Raw genomic sequence first — 22,387 nt, 5'->3', positions numbered from 1 at the left:
GGTCCCATGTGGGTGTGAGGTTAAAAAACCCTTGTGTTCATACGCATCATAAGATGTCATTTGTGGGCATTTCAAAATCATAGTAGCTCAATTTTTGGAATCATCATACAACTTCCCATGATTGAAAACTAAAATCTATATTTCTTTATAATTGTGAGGAGAGTTTGAGCTTAAATTCCAGGTAGAATTTGATGTGTGGCATTCTAGAAAATTTCAAGTTGTGACTTGTCTATTAACTTGACAATCTCAATCAAAGAAATTAATCGCTCAAAAGTAGTTGCATGATTATGTGAGGGGTCAAAATATGTCATTCTAAATTTCACTTGGTATGACATAAAGACAACAGGTATCTATCAACTATCAATGCCTCACTTCCCCTTGCAACTAATAGGTCATGCACCTAATAAGGATGGTCACAAGGAATTCTTTGAAAACTTGCATCAAAGGGTTTTGTCAATCGTTTTGCACTTTAATATGTGGACGGTATAAAAGAAAACTGCTCTAATAGGGCTCTGAAGCACATGGCACACCCATTAAGTTAGCCAAGGGCAAATTTTTTGGTTTGGCAGTGATATAATGGTGGAGTTACCCTTTGTAATGATCGTCGTAAGCCCTTAATCAGTCATGAAAGTGTGCATTTAATATAAACAAGGATCGATCCAAGATAAGGGCTATTCAAAACTAGTCATTTGGGAATCCTTCGGCTCTAACCTTCTAGGCAAGGGGATGAGGTTTGCATTGTTTAGGAATGCTTTGGCTAGACATTAAGGGAACAAAGAACTCTTGAACTCTTGGAATCGTCTTAATCATAAGAAGTTTTGCACAAATTCTCACAATATTTCCCACATTGTGACTTACCTCAACATCATGAGCTTCTGTGAGGGAGGCGCCGCATACCTAGGTAGGTATGATTGGGGGCAGGGGACCGCCGGCCCAGTGGGGGGCCCGGTGGTCCCTTGCCCCCAATCGTACCTAGCTAGGTATGTTGTGCCTCTCGAGCAAAAGCTCATGATGTTATGCATTGTATGAAAAACATCGAGAAAGACTCCGTTTTCCTACATGAGAAAGTTTCTGAATCTTCTTGTGTGTTAAGGGGATGGAGTTTATTTGCTAGAAATGTTGGCTAAAGATAAGGCAACCCTTGTAGTTTTAGGTAGAGGAAATTTGGGAAATGAGGTTTGTTGGCATTGCCGTAAGGCAGGGTCTATAGGGAGGAAATTTGCTAGCGTGGCCATAGGAGATTGGGCCAATGGGGAGTGGCCGTGTAAGGGTGTGTTTTTTGGGTGGAGGGCATGGATCTGATTTCTATTTTTGTTGGGTGTATTGGGTGCAATTTGGGCGTGGCAATTAAATTAGGTCCATGTCACACTAGGGCAGACGGACGAGCTCAAGGTGACCTGTAGCCAATGGGGAAAGGCACCTTCCTGTCACAGGTTCATGCTTTTGAGGCTGAGCTGGCAGTCCAGCGCATGGGCAGTGAAGCATGAAGAACATCCAGGGGGGTAACCCGGTAATGTCTCCCAAGCCGTGCACACACCAATCAGGTTGGTATTCTGGACTGCAACAGCTGCGGAGGAGGCTTCAGTGCTACCACCTCATGTGATTGGGAAGACGGACGGACACACAAGCCTGCTTCTCATGTGCCACCTTAGACATGACCACCGGACTAGTGTGACATGGGCCTTAGCAAGGGCATCTCTGCACTCAGAAATATTTCTTGAAAAATAGGGAAAAAGATCCACTTCTACGCAGCTGCTTGCCGCTTCTCCTCTCTCCCTCTCTCTCTCTCTCTCGTGCCATTTTCCTCCTGTTGTTTTCTTTTGGGTTGCTCTTTTGGACATCGACTACTCTGCTTCTCATCATCATCATCATCTGCTCAAGTTTGCGAGCAGCTACCCAATATCGATTACTGCATCTCCAGTCCCCCATCATGTCCTCTTCTCATTCTTTCACACTCCATTGCGCTCGAATGCTCTGTTTTCAGATGGCTCACTATCGCCATTGAAACTCCATCAACATACTCAGTTGCTCTGTTTTTTATGCTCCGGTATCTCCATTACATTTGTACCAGTTTGAAAGCACTGTGTGTATAGTTGCCTCTTTTAGCTATTTGCATATGTAGGGTTAGTTGTGTATGTACGTTTACATCTATTGTAGATTTAGTCGGTTTAGCTCTTGGGAGCCGTGTTTGTACATACTGTGCCACTCATGTCTTTCTCTTTAGACCTTCACGGAGAAGCTCGGGTTTCCTCCATTGATTTACTTCTCAAGGTTTTCCTTACCCTCGCCCCGTCATTTTTTTCCATTTTTGGCATATTTGCAAGTCTCCGATCATTTCAAGGAAGCTGTCCAACCACGTAAACTGCCACCACACCTTTGCAAACCTTTTTTTCTTCTGTCGATCAGAAACTCAATTTCGTTTATCATCTTTTGGCCTGGGGTTTAATATCAGCATGAGAAGCAGCAACTGTCTATTGGTTGTTCATTATTTCTGCAGATTGAGTAGTAGCAACAATTTGATTGCAAGTGCAACTCAGCTTCATCTGTTTTTTTTTGTTTGGATGTATTCACATTTTCTTGACTTGTTCTGTGTTTGTGTGCCTTTTATTTTATTTTGTTTTTTTGGGTATCTCTGTTTTTGCAGCATCTGCAAGAGTAGGGCAACATATCTCAAGGTGGAGGGCTGATACTTTGCTTTGCAGGGTTGTGTTCACTATGTTTAAAGAGCTTGCACCATTAATTAGATTAATATGTAGTGGGTTTGTTTCTTTATTTCTCCCCTTCTTTATGATTTCTCATTTTTTGGTTTCCTTTTCCTGGTAGCCCCAGCATTGGTTTTCTTTCATGGAAGAAGAATACAATGAAGAGCTAGAGAAACTGTTGGGTGAGATCCCCAGAGCAACATCGGCACCCCCTCACCTTGAAGAGCAAAGGACAGCTGTTAAAGACCATCATCAGCCCTCATCAGAGCAGGTATCTCAAGTGGATACCCCCTCTGATGAAATGGAAACAGTAAGACATCACCTTTTCTCTGCACATCTTACTCAGAGCCCCTACATATGTCACTGCGGATGGAAACTCCTGCATATGATGTCATAATAATCAATATCTAATTCTCCTAAATGATTTTCTCATATTAAACTGATCATTTAATGTGGGGAAGGCCAGGGGAGAAAAAGCTAGAATATTGGTTAAGCTAGCAGACCGGCCACAAGAGGGATCCAAAGGAGGGAAAATAGGGATCCAAAGGGGGGGGCATCTGCAAAAGAGCCATGTGCAACAATGGGCTAAAAAGACCCTAAGGTTCAGCCCATTAAGACTTCCAAAATGCTAAGGTTCCAAAATTCAAAGGTTGTGTCCAAAAGGTCAACCCTAGGGAAAATTGGATGCTTAGTGTGTGTACAAAAGTCTTCTTCAAAGCCTACAAAGGAGGGGGCGAGCCCATTTAGTAGGGGATGAGAGAGAAATCCACACACACACACACACACACACACACACACACACACACTTTACACAAAGGGAATTAGGGACACATGTCAGCTCCCTAGGCCAGATGCCCACAAGGTGTGCCCAATTCCTATTGGAAGACCCTTGAAGTGGACCAATGAGAATTAAGCTAGAGTAAATCTAGTTTAATTAATTTAATAACGTTTAATAAAAGAAACCAATAAGAATTAAGTCTCCTAGAAGACTATTGGGCAGTCTCCCAAGGGGTCCAATGAGCATTCAGGAGCCCAATGGCTTGCCTGATTCCTATTGGCCAGGAGGCAAAGGGGTCCAATGAGAGTTTAGTTTAATTATTTAATTACCTAAAGCTCTCAAAAAAGGGGAAAGGGGGACACATGTCAGAAGGCTATCACTTATGCTGATTAACACCCATTGGCTTGACTTGGGGAGGTCCAATGAGGCAAAAGCCAGACCAATTTAGCAGGAAGGGCTCGCCCAAGAGAGAGAGGGGGCTGATTTTTGCTTGGCATTGACACACACACACACTCACACTTGACCATGTGTGAAGAAAGAATACTCTATCTCCTCCCAAGCTTTAATGGAGAGCTCATCACCTACTCCAAGCTTGTGAGACAGAAGCCTACATCAACACTCTCTTGGCATGTGGATGCAAATCCAACCAAGAGCCAAGCTTCAATGCATGCTCATCTTCTCTACCAAGCTAATTACTAAGCTAAGCTATGCTAATATGAGTGATTATGTGAGGAGATGTACATCTTTCTCGTAAGATACTCCTTCTTCCTCTCAATCTACTCTCATACCCTGCTAGCTCTCACCATCTTCGAAGGTGTGTGAGGTCTTGGGTCTGAGAACGGGGATAATTCAAGTTGTGTTTGATTAAGTGTTTTTCTTAGTGCATGAAGCTTCCATCTTCATTGCACTAGCTAGTCTTGAAGGAACACAAAGAATTGTATTGTACAATGTCTCTCTTGATGGGAGAAACCATAATACAAAGCCTTTTGGAGGGGGGACTGGCTCCATGCAAATCCGGTCCTCAACTGTTGTCAATAGCTTAATTTCTCTCTCTTTTGAAAGTATTGTTGATGCTATCTAACTAGGTGTTATGCTTTTTGTTGCTCTCTCCACCCAAGCACTCTTGTAATTCTCATTAGGAATCTATTCTAATGAAATGCCCACTGTGTTCATGCTAATTTCCGCTACACATAAGTTATTAGGCCATTAAATGTTACATTGATATCATAGCTCAAGGTTTCTCTTTTCTTGCTCAAGAAGGGAGGTCCTCAAGCTAGCTACAACTGGTTGGTATTATTAATTGCCTGTGAGTAAGTAGAATAGGGATTTTTGAGCCTTGCAGTGCGCCTGCCTTCGTGCAATTAACGGGGCATCACCGTCGAGAGCTATGGTCTTAATAGTGGAGTCCTACGGGGCTTGCCTACGGCTTAACCACTATTGAGCTATTAGAAGCTTGACAGGAGCCAGTGCTGTTTTGGTGTCGAAAGACCCTCTCTTCTATTCCTTGCAATTAATGGTATTCGAGCCGCGGGTACAGTAGCTTGAGTGCTTTTTCTAAAGGGGTAAAGAGGAGTAGCAACTAGGGCTTGAAGTGCCAAAGTACACCTAAAAAGTTTACACCTAAAAGTTGTTAGAATGGCTGACAATAGTAAAGAGAGTGAAATTAATGTTGATAACTTTTATTTTGCTCATGAGCAAGCTACTAATGATGCTTCAATGCTTGTTAACTATCTTGTTTCTAGGCTTCAACAAGCCATGGGCAATCCATCTCTCCAAAGTGAAGTGCAACGGCAGCTCCGTGCTCACGAGATTCTCCAAGCTAATCACCATGACGAGAGAACACCTAGGAAGCCTCCTTGTGAGACTACCAAAAGAGGTCTCTCTCCGATTCGGGAAGAAGAAGAGAATCCTTATGAAGGGCTCAAGAATTTACTTCTTGATGATGTATCTCCTTCCCAAAGGAGAACTCAAGAGCCTCCACTGAAGAAACGAGAAAGAAGCGAATCTCCTGCCACCTCGACGGAGATGGCTCCACGAAGACGGCGGGCTAAACGCTCTCCATCACCACCAAAGCGGAGAAGACCATCATATTCTTCTCCCCACCACAATTCGAAGAGGGATGATAAAAAGCAAGAGAAGAAAAAGGCGAGAAAGAGGACACCCTCTTCTCCATCTTCTTCATCCTCTTCCTCTTATGAAAACTATGGTGAAGATGACAAAGATCAAGACAAGAAAAAGGCGAGAAAGAGGTCACCCTCGTCTCCACCTTCTTCAAATTCTTCACCCTCTGAAGAAAGTGATGGTGCAACCTTTGAACCATCAAAAAGAAGAGGCCATAGGAAATCCTATGCCGCATGGAAGAGGTCGTCCATGTTGAAGAAATTCAAAGAGGGAGGGAAGAGCATCTCTTTCCTTACCTATGATGGTACCTTTGGTGCTACGGACAAAGTCTTGGCCTTTATCCAGCAATTCGATGCGGCGTTTGGAGATGAGGGCTTCACGGAGTCCTCTAAGCTACGCCATGTAGCTATGCACTTTCAAAAGTCCGCCAGACAATGGTGGTCTAGCCTACGAGCCAATGGTGAAGCTCCACGAACATGGAAGGCTTTAAGAGCTTCCATTATGAAGCAATTTTTGGCCACCGATGCCAAAGACAAAGTACTCACCGAATGGCGAAGCTTAAAGCTCTCTCCCAATGAATCCATCCATAAATATGTAGACAAGTTTTGGGACCTACAACTCAAAGCCACTGTCTTCAAAAGGTTGGATTTTGGAGAGCAAAGCAACAATTTTGTGCGGGCTTAACCGAAGAAATGGCGGAGTATGTCAACTCGCAAAGACCACGTACCATATCGGCGGTAATACACCTCACTATGGTGGCCTCTCGAATCAATTTCCAAACGGGAGCAAAAAGAAATAATAAGCCCCCGGAAAACAAGGGTTCCAATGAGCCTAAGGGGAAGGACAATGTCCAAAAGTCTCCTAAGGGCAACTCCAACAAAGCTAAAGAGAAGGGAGTTTACAAAGGTAAGAATAAACTCTCTCCTGAAGAGCTTGAGCGTTATTGTAAGGATAACCGGTGTTTCAAGTGCGGCGAACAAGGGCATGCGTACCACGCTTGTCCCCAAAAGAACAACCGCCAAGATCCTCCTAGAGCTTCCTTGGTTGAAATCCAAGAGGAGGAGACTCACCAAACTCACCACAAAGGATCTCCTCTATGCCATGCTTGGGGAAAGGTAAGAGAACATGATGCTTTTATTCTCTTTGACCCTGGTTCTACTCACAATTTTATATCTATGGAGTTAGCCACCAAGCTAGGCATACAATCCTACGAGATGGGAGATGTCCTACCCGCAGACAGTGCCTTCAAGGGGCAAGAAGCTTCAGTCACTCCCTTAATTGGGAAATTGAGGCTTCATGTCCAAGGCTATGTGGACAAAGAGGACTTCTTTATCTCTCCTCTCAAGCATGAGGATGTAATCCTAGGGGCACCATGGTTTGACCGCCTGGCTGCCGATGTTAAATTTCCTGAAAGGAGAATCTCCTTTAAGTTCAGGGAAAAAGACATGTATATAGATGCTAAGGAAATGGGTAACACCATGCCCATTGTACATACACCAGCTTTCAGCAAGTCAATAAAGAGCTCTATTTCCGTGTACATAATTTTTGTTAAAGATTCTCAAAATGAACCTAATGCTTTAACAAAAGAAAATAAAAGCAACCAAAAGGAATTAGAGTTATCCAATTTTCTCAAGGGGTTTCAAGATGTTTTTATTGACGACATCCCTTGTGAGCTACCTCCTAAACGAGGTAATGATGACCATGCAATTGAACTTCTTCCAGGAAGTTCACCGCCTAATAAACCTCCTTATAGAGATTCTCAAGCTCAACAAGAGGAGATTATGCGGCAAGTGCATGAGTTAGTTGAGAAGGGCTTGGTTAGGCCTAGCTCATCTCCATTTTGCTCACCTGTGCTATTAGTGCAAAAGAAAGACGGCACATATCGTATGTGTGTCGACTATAGAGCACTAAATAGGATCACTATCAAGAATAGGTTTCCCGTTCCACGGGTAGAAGACCTATTTGATAAGCTACAAGTATCGACCTACTTCAGTAGGGTTGACCTAAAGAGTGGCTATCATCAAATAAGGATAGTTGATCAAGACATTGTAAAGACCGCGTTTCGCACTACATTTGGTCTTTACGAATACATTGTCATGCCTTTTGGCTTGACCAATGCACCAGCCACATTCAACCGCTTGATGGAGAAGCTGTTCAGGCCTCATCGAACCTTCACTGGAGTGTTCTTTGATGATATTATCATCTACTCTAATTCATTGGAGGAACACAAGCAACACCTCCAGGTAATATTTCAAGTTTTAAGAGAGAATAAACTTTACGTTAATCGAAAGAAAAGTGAATTTTTCTTACAAGAGATTCAGTATTTAGGTCACATTATCTCTCAAGATGGCATCCAAATGGATCCATCCAAGTTAGAGGTAATAAAAGGATGGCCTAAACCAAGGAATCTTCATGAACTAAGAAGCTTCATAGGTATGTGTGCATACTATAAACGCTTCATAGAAAAGTTCTCACAAATTGCGGGACCATTACATGACCTAACAAAGAAAAGCGTTAGGTATACATGGTCTGCTAAGGAGAACAATGCTTTTGAAAAGCTTAAAGAAAAGCTTATCTCTCAACCTGTGCTTACACTACCAGATCTCTCAAAACCATTTGAGGTCCAATGTGATGCTTGTGGTGATTGCCTTGGAGCTGTTTTGCTCCAAGAAGGGCACGCCAGAGGCTATGAGAGCCGAAGGCTCGACCCTGTTGAGCAAGCTCTAGGCATATACGAAAAGGAACTCCTTGCAGTTCTACTTTCCTTAGATTCATGGAAGCACTATTTATTGGGGACTCCTTTCATTCTGCGAACGGATCACCAAAGTCTTAAGTACTTCATGACGCAGACCAAGCTCTCCGACAAACAAATGAGGTGGGCAAATTTACTTTCGCAATTTCATTTTCATATTGCTCACATTGCTGGCAAGCATAATCAAGTAGCTGATGCACTCTCAAGACGGCCGAGAGTGAATGCGGTTTCCATAGCAACTCACAATGATCTATCTTCAATGATAGATGAGTATGCTATTGATCCCGATTTTAGAGATGTGATTTCAGCCCTTACATTAGGGAAGAAAGAAGAACCATTTACTTTACAAGATGGTTATCTTCTCTATGGCAATAGACTATGCGTTACTAACTCCCTGCGTGAGAAAGTAATGTATGAATCTCATGCTCCCCCGTATGCGGGGCATAGAGGGATTCAGTCTACCTTAAAAGGAATTGAAACATATTTCTATTGGCCTACCATGAAAGTGAACATACAAGAGTATGCTTCCAAATGTGTGGTATGTCAAAAGACAAAATTTGATAGAGGGAAGCAACCTAGATTACTTCAACCCTTGCCAATCCCTAATTCACCATGGGAGAGCATATCCATGGATTTTATCTTTGGATTGCCTAAGTCTATCCATGGGAATACGGGAATATGGACGATAGTAGACAGGTTCAGTAAACAAGCTCATTTTATACCTGTCAAAAAGACTATCAAAGCCCATCAAATGGCAACCCTCTTCATTTCACAAATTTTCAAATACCATGGCTTGCCAATGTCCATAGTGTCGGATAGAGATCCTAGAATGACCAGTAATTTCTGGAAGGGTCTCTTTGAGAATTTAGGAACAAGGCTAAACTTCTCTTCGGCCTATCATCCACAAACTGATGGCCAAAGTGAAATAGCTAACCTAACCATTCTCGATCTACTAAAAGCCTATGTAACGGAAGTAGATCAAAGATCCCAATGGGAGAAGTACTTACCCTTAGTGGAGTATGCTTACAATAACACTGTACATACTTCCACGGGAAAAGCACCTTTCGAGGTAATTGAGGGAAGATCAAAAAGTCCCTTGCTACTTAAGGTACATGGGAAGATCTTCGCTGCAGATGAGTATAGCCGAGACCTACAAGAATCTTTTCAAAAGATTAAAGATGCTATCTCTATCTCACAGCAAAGGCAAAAAGCTACTGCTGACAAGCACAGAAGAGCCCAAGCCTTTAAAGAAAACGATTGGGTCTTGTTAAAGTTTCCCAAGGCTCGATTAAGTCACACGACGGGCAAGAATCCTACGGGCCACCAAAAGTACTATGCTAAACTAGCAAAAAGGTACTATGGTCCCTTCCAGATTCTTAGGCCAATCAATGACATGGCCTATCAACTTAAGTTGCCCAATCATTGGCTCATACACAATGCTTTTCATGTGAGCCTATTAAAGCCTTACAAAGGAGATCCACCTCAAGAACCAACTATTGAAGACCCACCGGAGATCGAGGACCAAGAGGAGGTGCTGCAGCCCGAGTCCATTCTCCGACATGCAGACAAGGTATTAAGAGGCGGTAAGACTATCCGACGATATCTTATTAAATTTAATAATCATCCTTTTGAAGATGCTAGATGGATGCAAGGCATACAATTAAAGGATAACCTAAACCTTGTTCAATGCTTACAATGCTTCCCAAGAGTAAGCAAATGTACAAAATGTTAAAAATGAACAAAATTTTTGTCTTATAAGACTCTCTTTTTCTTTATTTGTGCACAAAAATGAAGTAGTATGCATGCTTAGATCAAGTTTGTGGAGAAGACGTCTCCCAAACACCAAGTAGAGCTTGCCACTCTACTATGGAAGACTGATAGGACTGATGTGCAGACATGCTTGTGGCAGCCTTAGGCTCTCAAGCGCCAAATGGACTAGTCATCCATTATGGAATGATGTCGTAGGGTAACATAGGGATCCTCTACCCGCTAAGAAAAGGACTCATGAACATGCTTTATCTTCTCTACACCATAGTCGAGGACGACTATGATTTCAAGAGAGAGGTAATGTCATAATAATCAATATCTAATTCTCCTAAATGATTTTCTCATATTAAACTGATCATTTAATGTGGGGAAGGCCAGGGGAGAAAAAGCTAGAATATTGGTTGAGCTAGCAGACCGGTCACAGTAGGGATCCAAAGGAGGGAAAATAGGGATCCAAAGGGGGGGGCATCTGCAAAAGAGCCATGTGAAACAATGGGCTAAAAAGACCCTAAGGTTCAGCCCATTAAGACTTCCAAAATGCTAAGGTTCCAAAATTCAAAGGTTGTGTCCAAAAGGTCAACCCTAGGGAAAATTGGATGCTTAGTGTGTGTACAAAAGTATTCTTCAAAGCCTACAAAGGAGGGGGCGAGCCCATTTAGTAGGGGATGAGAGAGAAATCCACACACACACACACATGCTCCCTTTACACAAAGGGAATTAGGGACACATGTCAGCTCCCTAGGCCAGATGCCCACAAGGTGTGCCCAATTCCTATTGGAAGACCCTTGAAGTGGACCAATGAGAATTAAGCTAGAGTAAATCTAGTTTAATTAATTTAAAAACATTTAATAAAAGAAACCAATGAGAATTAAGTCTCCTAGAAGACTATTGGGCAGTCTCCCAAGGGGTCCAATGAGCATTCAGGAGCCCAACGGCTTGCCTGATTCCTATTGGCCAGGAGGCAAAGGGGTCCAATGAGAGTTTAGTTTAATTATTTAATTACCTAAAGCTCTCACAAAAGGGGAAAGGGGGACACATGTCAGAAGGCTATCACTTATGCTGCTTAACACCCATTGGCTTGACTTGGGGAGGTCCAATGAGGCAAAAGCCAGACCAATTTAGCAGGAAGGGCTCGCCCAAGAGAGAGAGGGGGCTGATTTTTGCTTGGCATTGACACACACACACACTCACACTTGACCATGTGTGAAGAAAGAATACTCTATCTCCTCCCAAGCTTTAATGGAGAGCTCATCACCTACTCCAAGCTTGTGAGATAGAAGCCTACATCAACACTTTCTTGGCATGTGGATGCAAATCCAACCAAGAGCCAAGCTTCAATGCATGCTCATCTTCTCTACCAAGCTAATTACTAAGCTAAGCTATGCTAATATGAGTGATTATGTGAGGAGATGTACATCTTTCTCGTAAGATACTCCTTCTTCCTCTCAATCTACTCTCATACCCTGCTAGCTCTCACCATCTTCGAAGGTGTGTGAGGTCTTGGGTCTGAGAACGGGGATGATTCAAGTTGTGTTTGATTAAGTGTTTTTCTTAGTGTATGAAGCTTCCATCTTCATTGCACTAGCTAGTCTTGAAGGAACACAAAGAATTGTATTGTACAATGTCTCTCTTGATGGGAGAAACCATAGTACAAAGCCTTTTGGAGGGGGGACCGGCTCCATGCAAATCCGGTCCTCAACTGTTGTCAATAGCTTAATTTCTCTCTCTTTTGAAAGTATTGTTGATGCTATCTAACTAGGTGTTATGCTTTTTGTTGCTCTCTCCACCCAAGTACTCTTGTAATTCTCATTAGGAATCTATTCTAATGAAATGCCCACTATGTTCATGCTAATTTCCGCTACACATAAGTTATTAGGCCATTAAATGTTACATATGATGATTTGCCACCATCATCCAATTCGCTATTCCCCTTTTATGGAGGACTATCTGCTTCTGGTTACAATGCTATGGCTTTTGATAAGCATGTTAATTCCCAATCAAAGCATTCTTTCAATCTTGGTTCTACCTTTATTGGTAGTCTATCGCAGACCTCATCCGGTTATGTAAATTATCCAACTATAGCTCATGTGACAACCTCCTCCAATTTGCAGGGTGAGTCTCTAAAGTTACGGAGACCATGGTAAGGTTACGGATAGTGCTTTATCAAGTGATGAATGTGTTGATGCCACCTCTATACTAGATGCTACACCCTTACTTTCAACATCCTGCTTACCCCCCTCTGCAGTCATTGAACCCATTTGCGCAAAATGGAGATAATTGCATTGAAAAGGAGCTCCAAAATAATTTAGATAAGTTAGTACTAGATGATTGGCGATTAGAACAATCTCAAGAGATGCGCTTTGTTCACTGTGTGCAGAGCCCCTTGGAATTTCACAATGCAAAGCAGCTGTCGTCGAAACAGAGCTTTGCCATGCCATAACCATGTGTATCTAATTTGACAGGTGCAACATCAATGTACCTTGGGCATCAGAGTTCTTTGGAAAATGGAGCCTTTTTGCCACTTTCTCCAGCAAGTTTTGTGCCTCCTTACTTATTAAACTTGGAAGTTTTATGCACACCGAATGCATGAGGCTACTGCGCAGCAACAGATAGAGGAACGGGTGCTTTGTCGGCAGCAAGCAAAGGAAGAGTTTCTGCTGAGGCAGCAAAGGCTGCAAGAGCAACAAGCTCGGTTTATGCTAGCTTGCAAAGTCAGTGTGGAATTGCATATTGTCGAATGCAACTGTCGTTCAGTACAAGCTCCTAATTTTGTGTTTGATGTTGTTCAACAACAACTCACCTCAAAGGTAACTCTTGCTGATGCCATTACACCAGAGAGGAACATATTAACCGCAGGGATCTGGGCATTTTTTGTAATGCTATCAGGTGAGGTTCTTGAGAATCCAGGAGTTGTCGATATTTTCTTCAAGGATTCTGCACTAGAGGGGATCTGTGCCCATTTCCTCATTCTCCCATGCCAAACAACAGGATTCCAACAAGTCATCCATGGTTGTTGTCTGAAACTCTGAAACTGCTGCGACACCTAAAGGGCCTCGAAATGGGTTGTTTACGCCTATGGGGGTAATGGCGCATTGCCGCCCTTGAAGAAAACTTATGTGGCCAATAGTCATGCATCCAGTCACCCTGTTTCCAATGACGCCCATCTGTCTTCTTCAAATCACTTGAGTGATGGACCATGTAGCTTTGCAAAGTGTAAATAGTCAACATCTTGTGTAAATTTTTCAACAAGTCATGCACGGTTGTACGATGCTATTATGGAGCAATGGAACACAGGCTTACTCATCTCAAGCAGAAGTCTATGGGGGCCTGCTTTTTCCAATGTCTGTGGTGCGCGGGGATAGTTGTTAGCCATGTGTTTGAATCGTTTTCTATGTACATGGGGAAAATTTTGACAACTGGTCTTGTGTTTTCGTGAGGCTAATGAAAACATTGGCACTTTATTTTCTTGAAAGTTTGCCAACACCTTCTCTCTCACCCTTTCTATAAATAAAAGGACTGCTTTCTCTTCTCGTCCTCTACATTGTGCGTTTGGGATATCATTTCTTACTTTAAAAAAGCCGTTTTGACCGGATACCATGAATTACAGGAGAATGTGTAATATAGACTAATGTTTCATTGTAATGGCAAAAGTGAAGCATTCAAGTGGAGAAAAAAAGGATGCACAATGTCGTAGAGGCTTTAATGAACTAGAGAGACTTACTCAGATACATTGAGTGTTCATAAATTTTCTTGGCGGTTCCAAATGGAAGAGGGCAACGAAAGTAATGTAGGAATGTTAATGAGAACTAAAGTGGTAACGGGAACGAGCAAAGCTATGGAATATTAATGGGAGATTGGAATGGTAAAAAGGGGGGGGGGGTTGTTTACCATTTAGAGGAGATTGGGAACATTGGGGAGCTAGTCTTCAATGCCTTGAGGACTACCCAAAAAAGCTACAAGGTTAAACCAGCAAGTCACTTGACATGGTGGTAAAAAATTTCAACTGTATCACAAACTATGTGAAGACAACAAACTTGGACTGAAAGAGAACATTGGAGGCAAGCCACATTTGGGTGGAGTTTACCTCTCAAAGATAATGGCCCCTCCAATGGGTGCCCCTTGCGATACTTCTTTGTTTAATTAAACCAAGCTGTAGGTTACAATTTCTAGTGTGAGCCCGCTTACATAATCTTAGTGCTAGTGGCACCTGACCTTATAAACGCTTGGCCTTAAAAGCAGCTCATTTATTGGCTATTTTTACAAGTGCTCGGAAGCATACACAATGTCAATTGATATCAGTAATTGGTGACCAGTGGGAAAGATGCCACTTTACAGTGTCGTACACTTGCCACGTTAGCTTTTATGCCAACAATTGTCACAAATAGGAGCATATACCAATAATAAAAAAAGATGAAAATCAATAGACTTTCAACCAAAAGAGACCAGGGAGAAGGTCGACATAGTATTGTGACAAGAAGTGTTGAGAGTTCAGCATCTATGTGGATTCGTCTAGTTGATCCCTCTCCTAGGGACGGGTGTTAGGGAGTGAGGGCTGTTTTGTGGCTGTACCCGGTAGAGTGAGGTAGATTTCTCATGTCAGGTTGTGTCTAGCCATGTTTAGCTCGGGTTTTAGCTTGGTTCCATGGTCTTTTGTGGTCCTCCAAGCTGGGAATATTATTCCCTAGCCTTATCATATTTTCCCCTCATGGGCCTCCGATGCTCCTTTCTTGACTCTCCCAACATATCATAGATAAACTACCAATAACTACATACATAAATTCACTTTACCACATATAGATAGATTAGAAAAAAGTGAAAGACAGTTGAAACAATGACTACGACTTATAGTACTATAGACTTAGTACAAAAAAAAGACCATTTTTCAATACTACTTAAAACAATATAGAACAAAAAAAATGATCCTTCTTTGCTCTAAGAGATTGTATTCTTGGATTTTTTCAAAGTGTCTTTGATTAATTTGCGAACACAATTTGCTTCCTTGACATATATATCAGTATTACGAACTTACATTATTGAAGATTACAATATATCATTTAATAAACACACAAACTATTGCTCAAGACAAAGAAAATTTGTTTTACGACCATTGAAAGTAATAATTTTAATTTATACTATATATCTCACATTTTTGCCCGATTGTGTCATAATTATTAATCTATTGTGTTCAACTTCCTCTAAAATAATATCGCACCAATACAAATTTATTTGGTACTGAACATATACAAAAGTTTTTGAAAAACAATGAGCAAGTCTTTCAAATATAAGACAAATAACAACAATACTCTTTTGAGCTACTACACAATAAACTTTTTTAAGTAAATACACCATCACTATTTTAAATTTAAAAAAAAACTTTGGAATGAACTAGAAAAAACCAAACAACTTCAAACAAAGTGCAGCAAAACGATGAGGAATGCTCCGTTTCTCTAATTGTATTGATAAGCAATCTTTCCACAACAAAAAAAACTCAAAAAACGTACATATTGCCTCATTCATTGTACAATATGTATAAATACTACTCGTACCCCATCCTTACTTATAGACTTTGAGCTTTGCATGGCTCTATCCATATGAATATCATAGTTGAGAAGAATCCCTCTGCAAGATTTTTTAAATAGCAAAAACATGATAGTATCATAGCATTGAGACATCTGAAATCCAAATGAAGATTCTCAAAATGTACGTGTGAATATGGTCATACAAGTGGATTCACCATTTAAATGAGGATAGGCATCTTTGTAATGTAGCAGCTATGAAGAGACAATGAAACGTAAGTATCAAAGAGAAGTCCCTCCTCTTTTATAAGCATTCTCTCATACTTAAAGATGTTTGCTACAATTCTCATGTAGAGTCTAGTAACAAAATCCATTTGTTTCGTGGTGCAAAGCTCAACTCTCAAAACATAGTTATAAACGTCTATTAAATCACTATCCAAGTAAAGACTTCATGGAATAGGCACAAGTGTTGACATTCAGCATGACACCTCCCAACAAAAACTCATCTACCATTTGAGATTGTAAACAACCAAATATGGAGTAACAAAGATTTCACAAAGCTGCCACGACCAAAGAGTCTCCCTCAAGAGATTATTGATCTTGCCGTTGGGCCCATCCACAAAATCAAACTATCATTTGGAGATACAAAGCCTTAAAGATTGGTGCCCACTTTTTGTTGTGCAAAAACATAGAAATCATTAGATTCATGAGTTTCAATAATGTATATGCAGAAAAGGCCCCGTACCTGAAAGATGTATCACTTTTGGTCTTTCTTTCCCACTGAAGAGAACAAGCCACAAAGTGCTTATGTATACATATCTAGTTTCCAAGTTTCCTGTTGTTCTAGTGAAATTGGATTTTAAATACACTATTTTCGTCAATGATTTGCTACAATGCTTTTTGACAATGTCTTTTTTGTTCATATCATTTGAGAAATAATTATTGGCAAGGTACAGTAATTGATTATATAATTTGTATTTTGAACTCTTTTGATGGAAACTTTATGTAACTAGTAAGATAGTTTGATGTTACAATTTGACTATGTCGGAGGCTGTGCACGCCTAATTTTCCACAATATTGGAGGTACAAGTATCTTACGTCATATATTTTATGAAGTACAGCCTTCATATTGACCACTCCCAGATGCACCAACCGATCCCGTGCTTGTAATAATATACTCAAGCATGTAGCTGTCCTTCTCTAATATCTCCTTAGCATTCATAAATATTGGTTCATATCTTTGAATACTTTCTGTCTTGGGGCATACTTTTCAATAAGTTACTAGTGTAAATCACATTAACTGTTCAAGAATACTCATCAAAACTTTTTTCTATGCCATGCATGCTTTGAATTATCACATTGTGATGATATCTCAAAAGCAATATATCCATCATGCTATAATCGAAGATCACAGACTTGCATTACTTCTCAAACTTGACTAAATACAACGGTAACTGGTATGCATTGACAAGCATTTAATGCTATCAATAACACTTGCCTAGTGTTGTGTGCTATCTCACAGGTTCTTTTTAATAAATATTAAGCTGCCAATTCAAGCGAGACCTATTCTTGCTTAGAATATATACCTGCCAATATTCTTGACCTGTTCACTTCATAAGAATTTAGTATTTTTCGAGACCTATTTACTTAGAATATATATCTGCCAATATTCGTGAACTATTCTCTTTCATAAACCAAAATTTAATATTTTCTTAGATCACAATTTATATCATTTGCTACTATGAGCCGCCGAGCACAGTTCAATATCATTTTGATCCAACGATTTCAAATTTTACTTTAAGGCAGTGCCCTCGTCTACTGTAGACGACCTTGTTAGGAAGGCCGTTCTAACTTGTTTTAGTTATCTGAAGAAGACCATAGCATGATTAAGGGGAGTTTGGAGATGGTTGTTACACTTACTTGTGGCAATTTTTTTAACCCACATGGAAAGGATGTGTACAAGAGAGCACTTTGTGAGCAAGCTCTTGAGTGATTGGCCCAACATATGGGCTTTGCCCATTGGGCCACAAGAGAGCAAGAAAAGAGCCAATGGCATGAGGGGAGTGAGTTAGCCTATTACCAATGGGCTTCTTGCTAAATGGTTATCGCTTATGCAAGTTGTGTCAAATGATGAGAGCACATGGCAAACAGATAGCCAAAGAGATTTCTGAAGTATAGGGCTGCGGGGGAGAGTTAGGTGGTTTTGAACTTTTGACGCTTGGAAGGGCCAAAGGGGAATCTGCAGCGAGGGCAAGATCTCCGCCTTGTTGCCAAAATGGGCTTCGATTCTGCGCAGCGAAATGCAGGGAGGCTGGAGCGCGAGTATGGTGGGCGCCCTTCGTCTCATTGGTGCCTTACTGGCCGACACCCGCGGTACGGTTTCTACTTCCTTGCGACCACCCCTCTTAAATACGCAGATTAGTAGTACGCCGTACTACGCCCCTATTTGCATCGCCCACACAGAAGATCTTCCCCTTTCACCTTGTGGACTGCCCTCGCCGGTCACGGGTTATCATACAGACTCACCCACAGAGGCAATTTGTGAATTTCCGCTGGCTTTTCTTTACAGGCAGCCTCTTTGAATGCAGACTGCGGCTCGCAGGGAAGAGCTGACACACTCATCTTGACAAGCCGAGCTTGCCGACTCTTGTTTTGCGATGGAGAGCTCATTGGCGTCCCTCTTCATGGAGGGCAATTGTCCCTGCTTACCATTGTCTTGGGCAACATCTGGAGAGGTAATTGTTTTGTTATTGCTCTTACCTTGTTTTTTTCTTGATTGGAGGAGTGCTTGATATGATCTTACGTGCATTCCGGCTAAGCATGAGGTGAAACATGCTAGTTCTTACTGGCTAGACTACTTAATATGTTCATGCATATAATGTTTTCAGCTTTGTTTTTTTGACTTGGATGGAAGATAATGATCTTGTTCCAGTTGTACATAGTCTACTTGAGGGATTCATGTTACAGTTGCCTTGGATAAGTGTCTGCATGGGTCTGCATTTGTTGTTTGTTTTAGACTTGGCATGTTTTTCTGAGAGTATCATTTTCATGTGACTTCGACTCGGGTTCTGAATTGGATATGTGTTTAGCCTTCAGGTCATGTCAAATTGTGTAAACTTTATATGTTTTAGTGGTCTTCCTAAGCCCCTGGCTACATAAACAAGGACAAGGACCTGCATACACATCTGGCTACATAAACAAGGACAAGGACCTGCATACACATCACTGTTACATGTTTGTGCATGTGAATATAGATGCGACTAGCAATAGAGGTAGACGTACACATTGCGTATACACACACTGCGATTGTTGAGCCACTGTTTGAATGTCTTTAACATCTGAGAATGTGGGTTTTTTATTGTGGTTTTTATTGTTTGTGCATTTGCATAGCTAACTTAGCTCGTGCGTGCCTTTCCTCTTCAAACAGAGTGTAGAGGAGCTTCAACAGCAGCTCACAAGCACTTCTTTGGAGCTCCAGAGTGCCCGTGAGATGGCCCGAATTCAAAACAGGATCAATGAAGCCAAGATATGCCGTATGCAGGCTCTTTTGGATGCAGCAAGAAAGGAGAGAGATGAAGCTCGGACAAACTGCAGCAAGCTTCGGGAGTGTCTCTTGCAGCTCTCTCACTCTCCCCAAGTCCCCGTGCCTGTGGCAGAGTCACCTAGCAGCTGCCTCCCTTCCTCCATCTCTTCAACTTCTTCGCCGATTGAATTTAGTCATCCTGCATCGCCCACTGTGGACACCATGAGTCTTGACAACCTAAAGCAAACCGGGCGTGCCGCTGAGGGTGCGTTTGAGCATGATAGAGCCATCAAGATCTCTCCTCATCAGGCTTCTGATGTGCAGGACATCTTTGCTCTTGAGCAAAATGAGGACCCATCCTCCATCACAATTGGACACTCGCAACCGCAGTTCAGTATGGACATCCTGAGTGAGGATGTCAGCCTAAATGAGGAAGAGAGCTTGGACTTGAGTGACTTGCATATGGAGACTTCCCCGAGGTCTGCATGGGATTTGAACCCGTCAAACAAGTCATGTTGGGATATGCATGTGTCCGATGATTCGAGTGCGGGGAACACGCTATTACGCCAGTCGTCCTCCATGTCAACTGCAGGGTCAGATTCTTTGGGTGGGTTAGAGCATATAAAGGAACTAACTTCTCTGTATAAGAAACCAATTTCCATGCCTGGCTGTGTGTTTCCTATGCAATCTATGGATCCATTGCTGATGACGTCCCATCCAAGGGTTGTGCCCGAAGCTCCAAGGTTTGCCAACCAAATTGTCCAACAACACTCCTCTGCCATGCAGCTGAAAGCCGCTCATGGGGAACCTTCCGAGTCCGGTGCAAGTACTATGCAAGCGGTTGCATTGCCGGAAAGGGGAAAGCTCTTACAGGCTGTGATGCAGGCTGGCCCGCTGCTACAGAACCTACTTCTAGCAGGCCGTTTGCCACAATGGAGGTATCCGCCACCACAACTAAGTACAGTGGATATCCCAAAGGTCCCTATGGTCACTGGTAGTTTGCCGCTTAAGTTCCCACCATCTATGGCTAGTGGCAGTAACAATGCATCGCCAATACACTACAACCCGCTTGTGAATTTTTCTGTCAATGCGCCACAGTTTGCTGATGAGAGAGGGGTTCTTGGCAGTTCAAGTGCTCCGCCAAGCACATTTGCATCAAAGAGTGGCCGAAACATTTGCTATGGAGGCCGGAAGCTGCGCCGGTTGAGTCCTATAGGAGTGAAGTAAGTGTCTGCAAGAAGAGGAAATCTGGATCTCCGACATCTGCGGTTTTTTGTTATTGTCAGCAAATGCGAAATTTGGTGCTCTCTCCTGGTAGTGGCGTTCTCGTGCAATAAGAGATGCCCACTGTGAGGGATGCATACCGTCTCTTTATGACTGCAAAATGGGAAGTGGCTTGCCAAGTATGCATTTTGGAGAGGTCGAGTAACTTTCATCAACAGCTTATATGTGAATATGCCGATTGAACAGAAGGGGGGATGCAATGAGGGTTTTTTCTAGGTCTGAGGTCCAGTTCAGCCTAGGGGTATGCACCTCTTCATGAGCAATTCCTTCTATAGAAGCAATATTGTAGCTTTTTGGCCTGCATTTGCCTTTGTGCGAAGCTCTTGGAGCACAGGCTGTCTCTCAGTATCAAAAGTTTCCCCCAAAGATCAGACTCACCCCCCCTTCCCCCCCCCTCCCACTCTCTGTCTCTCTCTCACACACATGCATGTTGCACGCCTCCATTCACCAAGGGGCGTGTGTAGGTTAGTACATGCACCTGTAGATGTCTTAATGGAACACTCTCTCTCTCTCTCTCTCTCTCTCTCTCTCTCTCAAGCTCAAGTAACTAACCCATGCTTGTCCATCGGAGCGGGCTGCGAACATGGAAGGTTGACGCTGCTATCCACCGGCACTGAAGCTTGCTGCAATAGTGGCCATGTCACCCCAAGCTTAAACTTTAGTACTCGGGGCACTCCTCCTTTTTCTCGCTTGACGAGCATGGATTAAGAGCTCATTTGAATTGCCATGCCAAGCACATTCAACAGTATCTATACTATTATAAAAGGGGAAAGGATCCCCTTCCCACACTTGACGAGAGCTCCTTCATCGGGCATGTGTTCCTTGCAATCCTCGGCCACACAATGAGAGAGAGAGAGAGAGAGAGAGAGGGAGAGAGAGAGAGAGAGAGAGAGGCGACCAACCATACTAGTAGGCCTTGAGGTGTGCAAGGCACTGTATGTAGAATCATGGATAGTTTCGCAAATCGTGTGTAAAAAAAAGGTGAGTGAGGAAGTCTACACCTTGGGTGAAAAAAGGGGCGCACGATCCATGAGAGCTTGAACCCGTGGTTCGGGATCTTGAGGCACACTAAACATGGTTGCACAAAAAACGAGGCGTAGTTAACTCGACTAGCCGAAAAAACGTGGTGCATGGTTGGGTTTTGAACCGATGGCCTTGTAGTCCCGGATGAGGATCGCATAGGCTAACCACCTCACCCACATGCGCATCATGTATGCCTAGTTGTTTTTATGGCTTTATATTGTGAGATGATATGTATTTTCAGGTTGTCCAAGTTTAGTGCCCGTACAGGTTTAGTTTTTGATTTGATTGTTGTGGCTCCGATCTCCTCTGCTTTCGCACGTGAGCTTCTCCGCCTTTGATCCCCCCCCCAACCCCCCTTAAATATTGGTGTTGCTTAGTCCTGAGGCTCTTGGTTGGACGAATGAGCAGCTTTGAGTTAATGTTCTCGCTTAAAATTGTCCGCAACAAATCTGTTTTGCAGTCCGCATTAACGTGTTTGCCTTGCACTCTTTGGTCTAGAGCTTTCGAACTTAATAATAAAGGTTTATTTATTTCAATTAAAACTATTGGTGCATGTATATGTAGGTGAATAAGCTACGTTTTGCATGGTACCCTCGGTAAGGTTTTGCGGCTTGCCAACAAAGTCTTGTAGCAGCTACGTTGCTTTTGCAACCCAACTTTGCGCAAAGTTGGTGAAACTGTAACCTCTCTCTCTCTCTCTCTCTCTCTCTCTTCACCAGCTTTCATCCTTCTCGATGGAGTCACAAGAAGAAGACAAGTTCGTAGGCTTGCAAGAAAATTTTATCTGGAATGACTTGATATTGCTCCTGCTAGGAATAAACGTCGTGGGAGTAATGTATTTTCACTAATAACCAGTAGGGTAGGTGTGTCAAATTTTGGATTTGGGATTTATTAAAAGGAATCAAGGGGAGATTTTGCCAT

The 22,387-nt window shown here is 42.3% G+C and overlaps 1 protein-coding gene and 1 pseudogene across 4 annotated transcripts; both read left to right on the top strand.

The window, feature by feature from the left end:
• The first annotated feature begins 1,249 nt into the window (after nt 1-1,249).
• Nucleotides 1,250-12,574, top strand: LOC147418346 (uncharacterized; annotated as a pseudogene).
• Nucleotides 12,575-17,778: 5,204 nt separating this feature from the next.
• On the top strand, nt 17,779-20,809 carry LOC147418345 (uncharacterized). 4 transcript variants are annotated; one of them, XM_086507396.1, is made up of 3 exons: nt 17,779-18,009; nt 18,239-18,371; nt 19,064-20,809. In XM_086507396.1, exons 2-3 carry the CDS (start codon nt 18,294-18,296, stop codon nt 20,384-20,386), a joined length of 1,401 nt encoding a protein of 466 aa, XP_086363522.1. In that variant the 5' UTR covers nt 17,779-18,009; nt 18,239-18,293; the 3' UTR covers nt 20,387-20,809. The 4 variants fall into 4 exon arrangements, with proteins under 4 accessions (XP_086363522.1, XP_086363521.1, XP_086363520.1 ...); XM_086507395.1 differs by having other exon boundaries at nt 18,225-18,371; XM_086507394.1 differs by having other exon boundaries at nt 18,206-18,371.
• The last annotated feature ends 1,578 nt before the right edge of the window (nt 20,810-22,387 follow it).

Source organism: Adiantum capillus-veneris, chromosome 30 (genome assembly GCF_014529385.1).
Source record: "Adiantum capillus-veneris isolate H3 chromosome 30, ASM1452938v2, whole genome shotgun sequence".
NCBI classification, from domain to species: domain Eukaryota; kingdom Viridiplantae; phylum Streptophyta; class Polypodiopsida; order Polypodiales; family Pteridaceae; genus Adiantum; species Adiantum capillus-veneris.
This window is presented reverse-complemented; position numbering and strand designations above follow the sequence as displayed.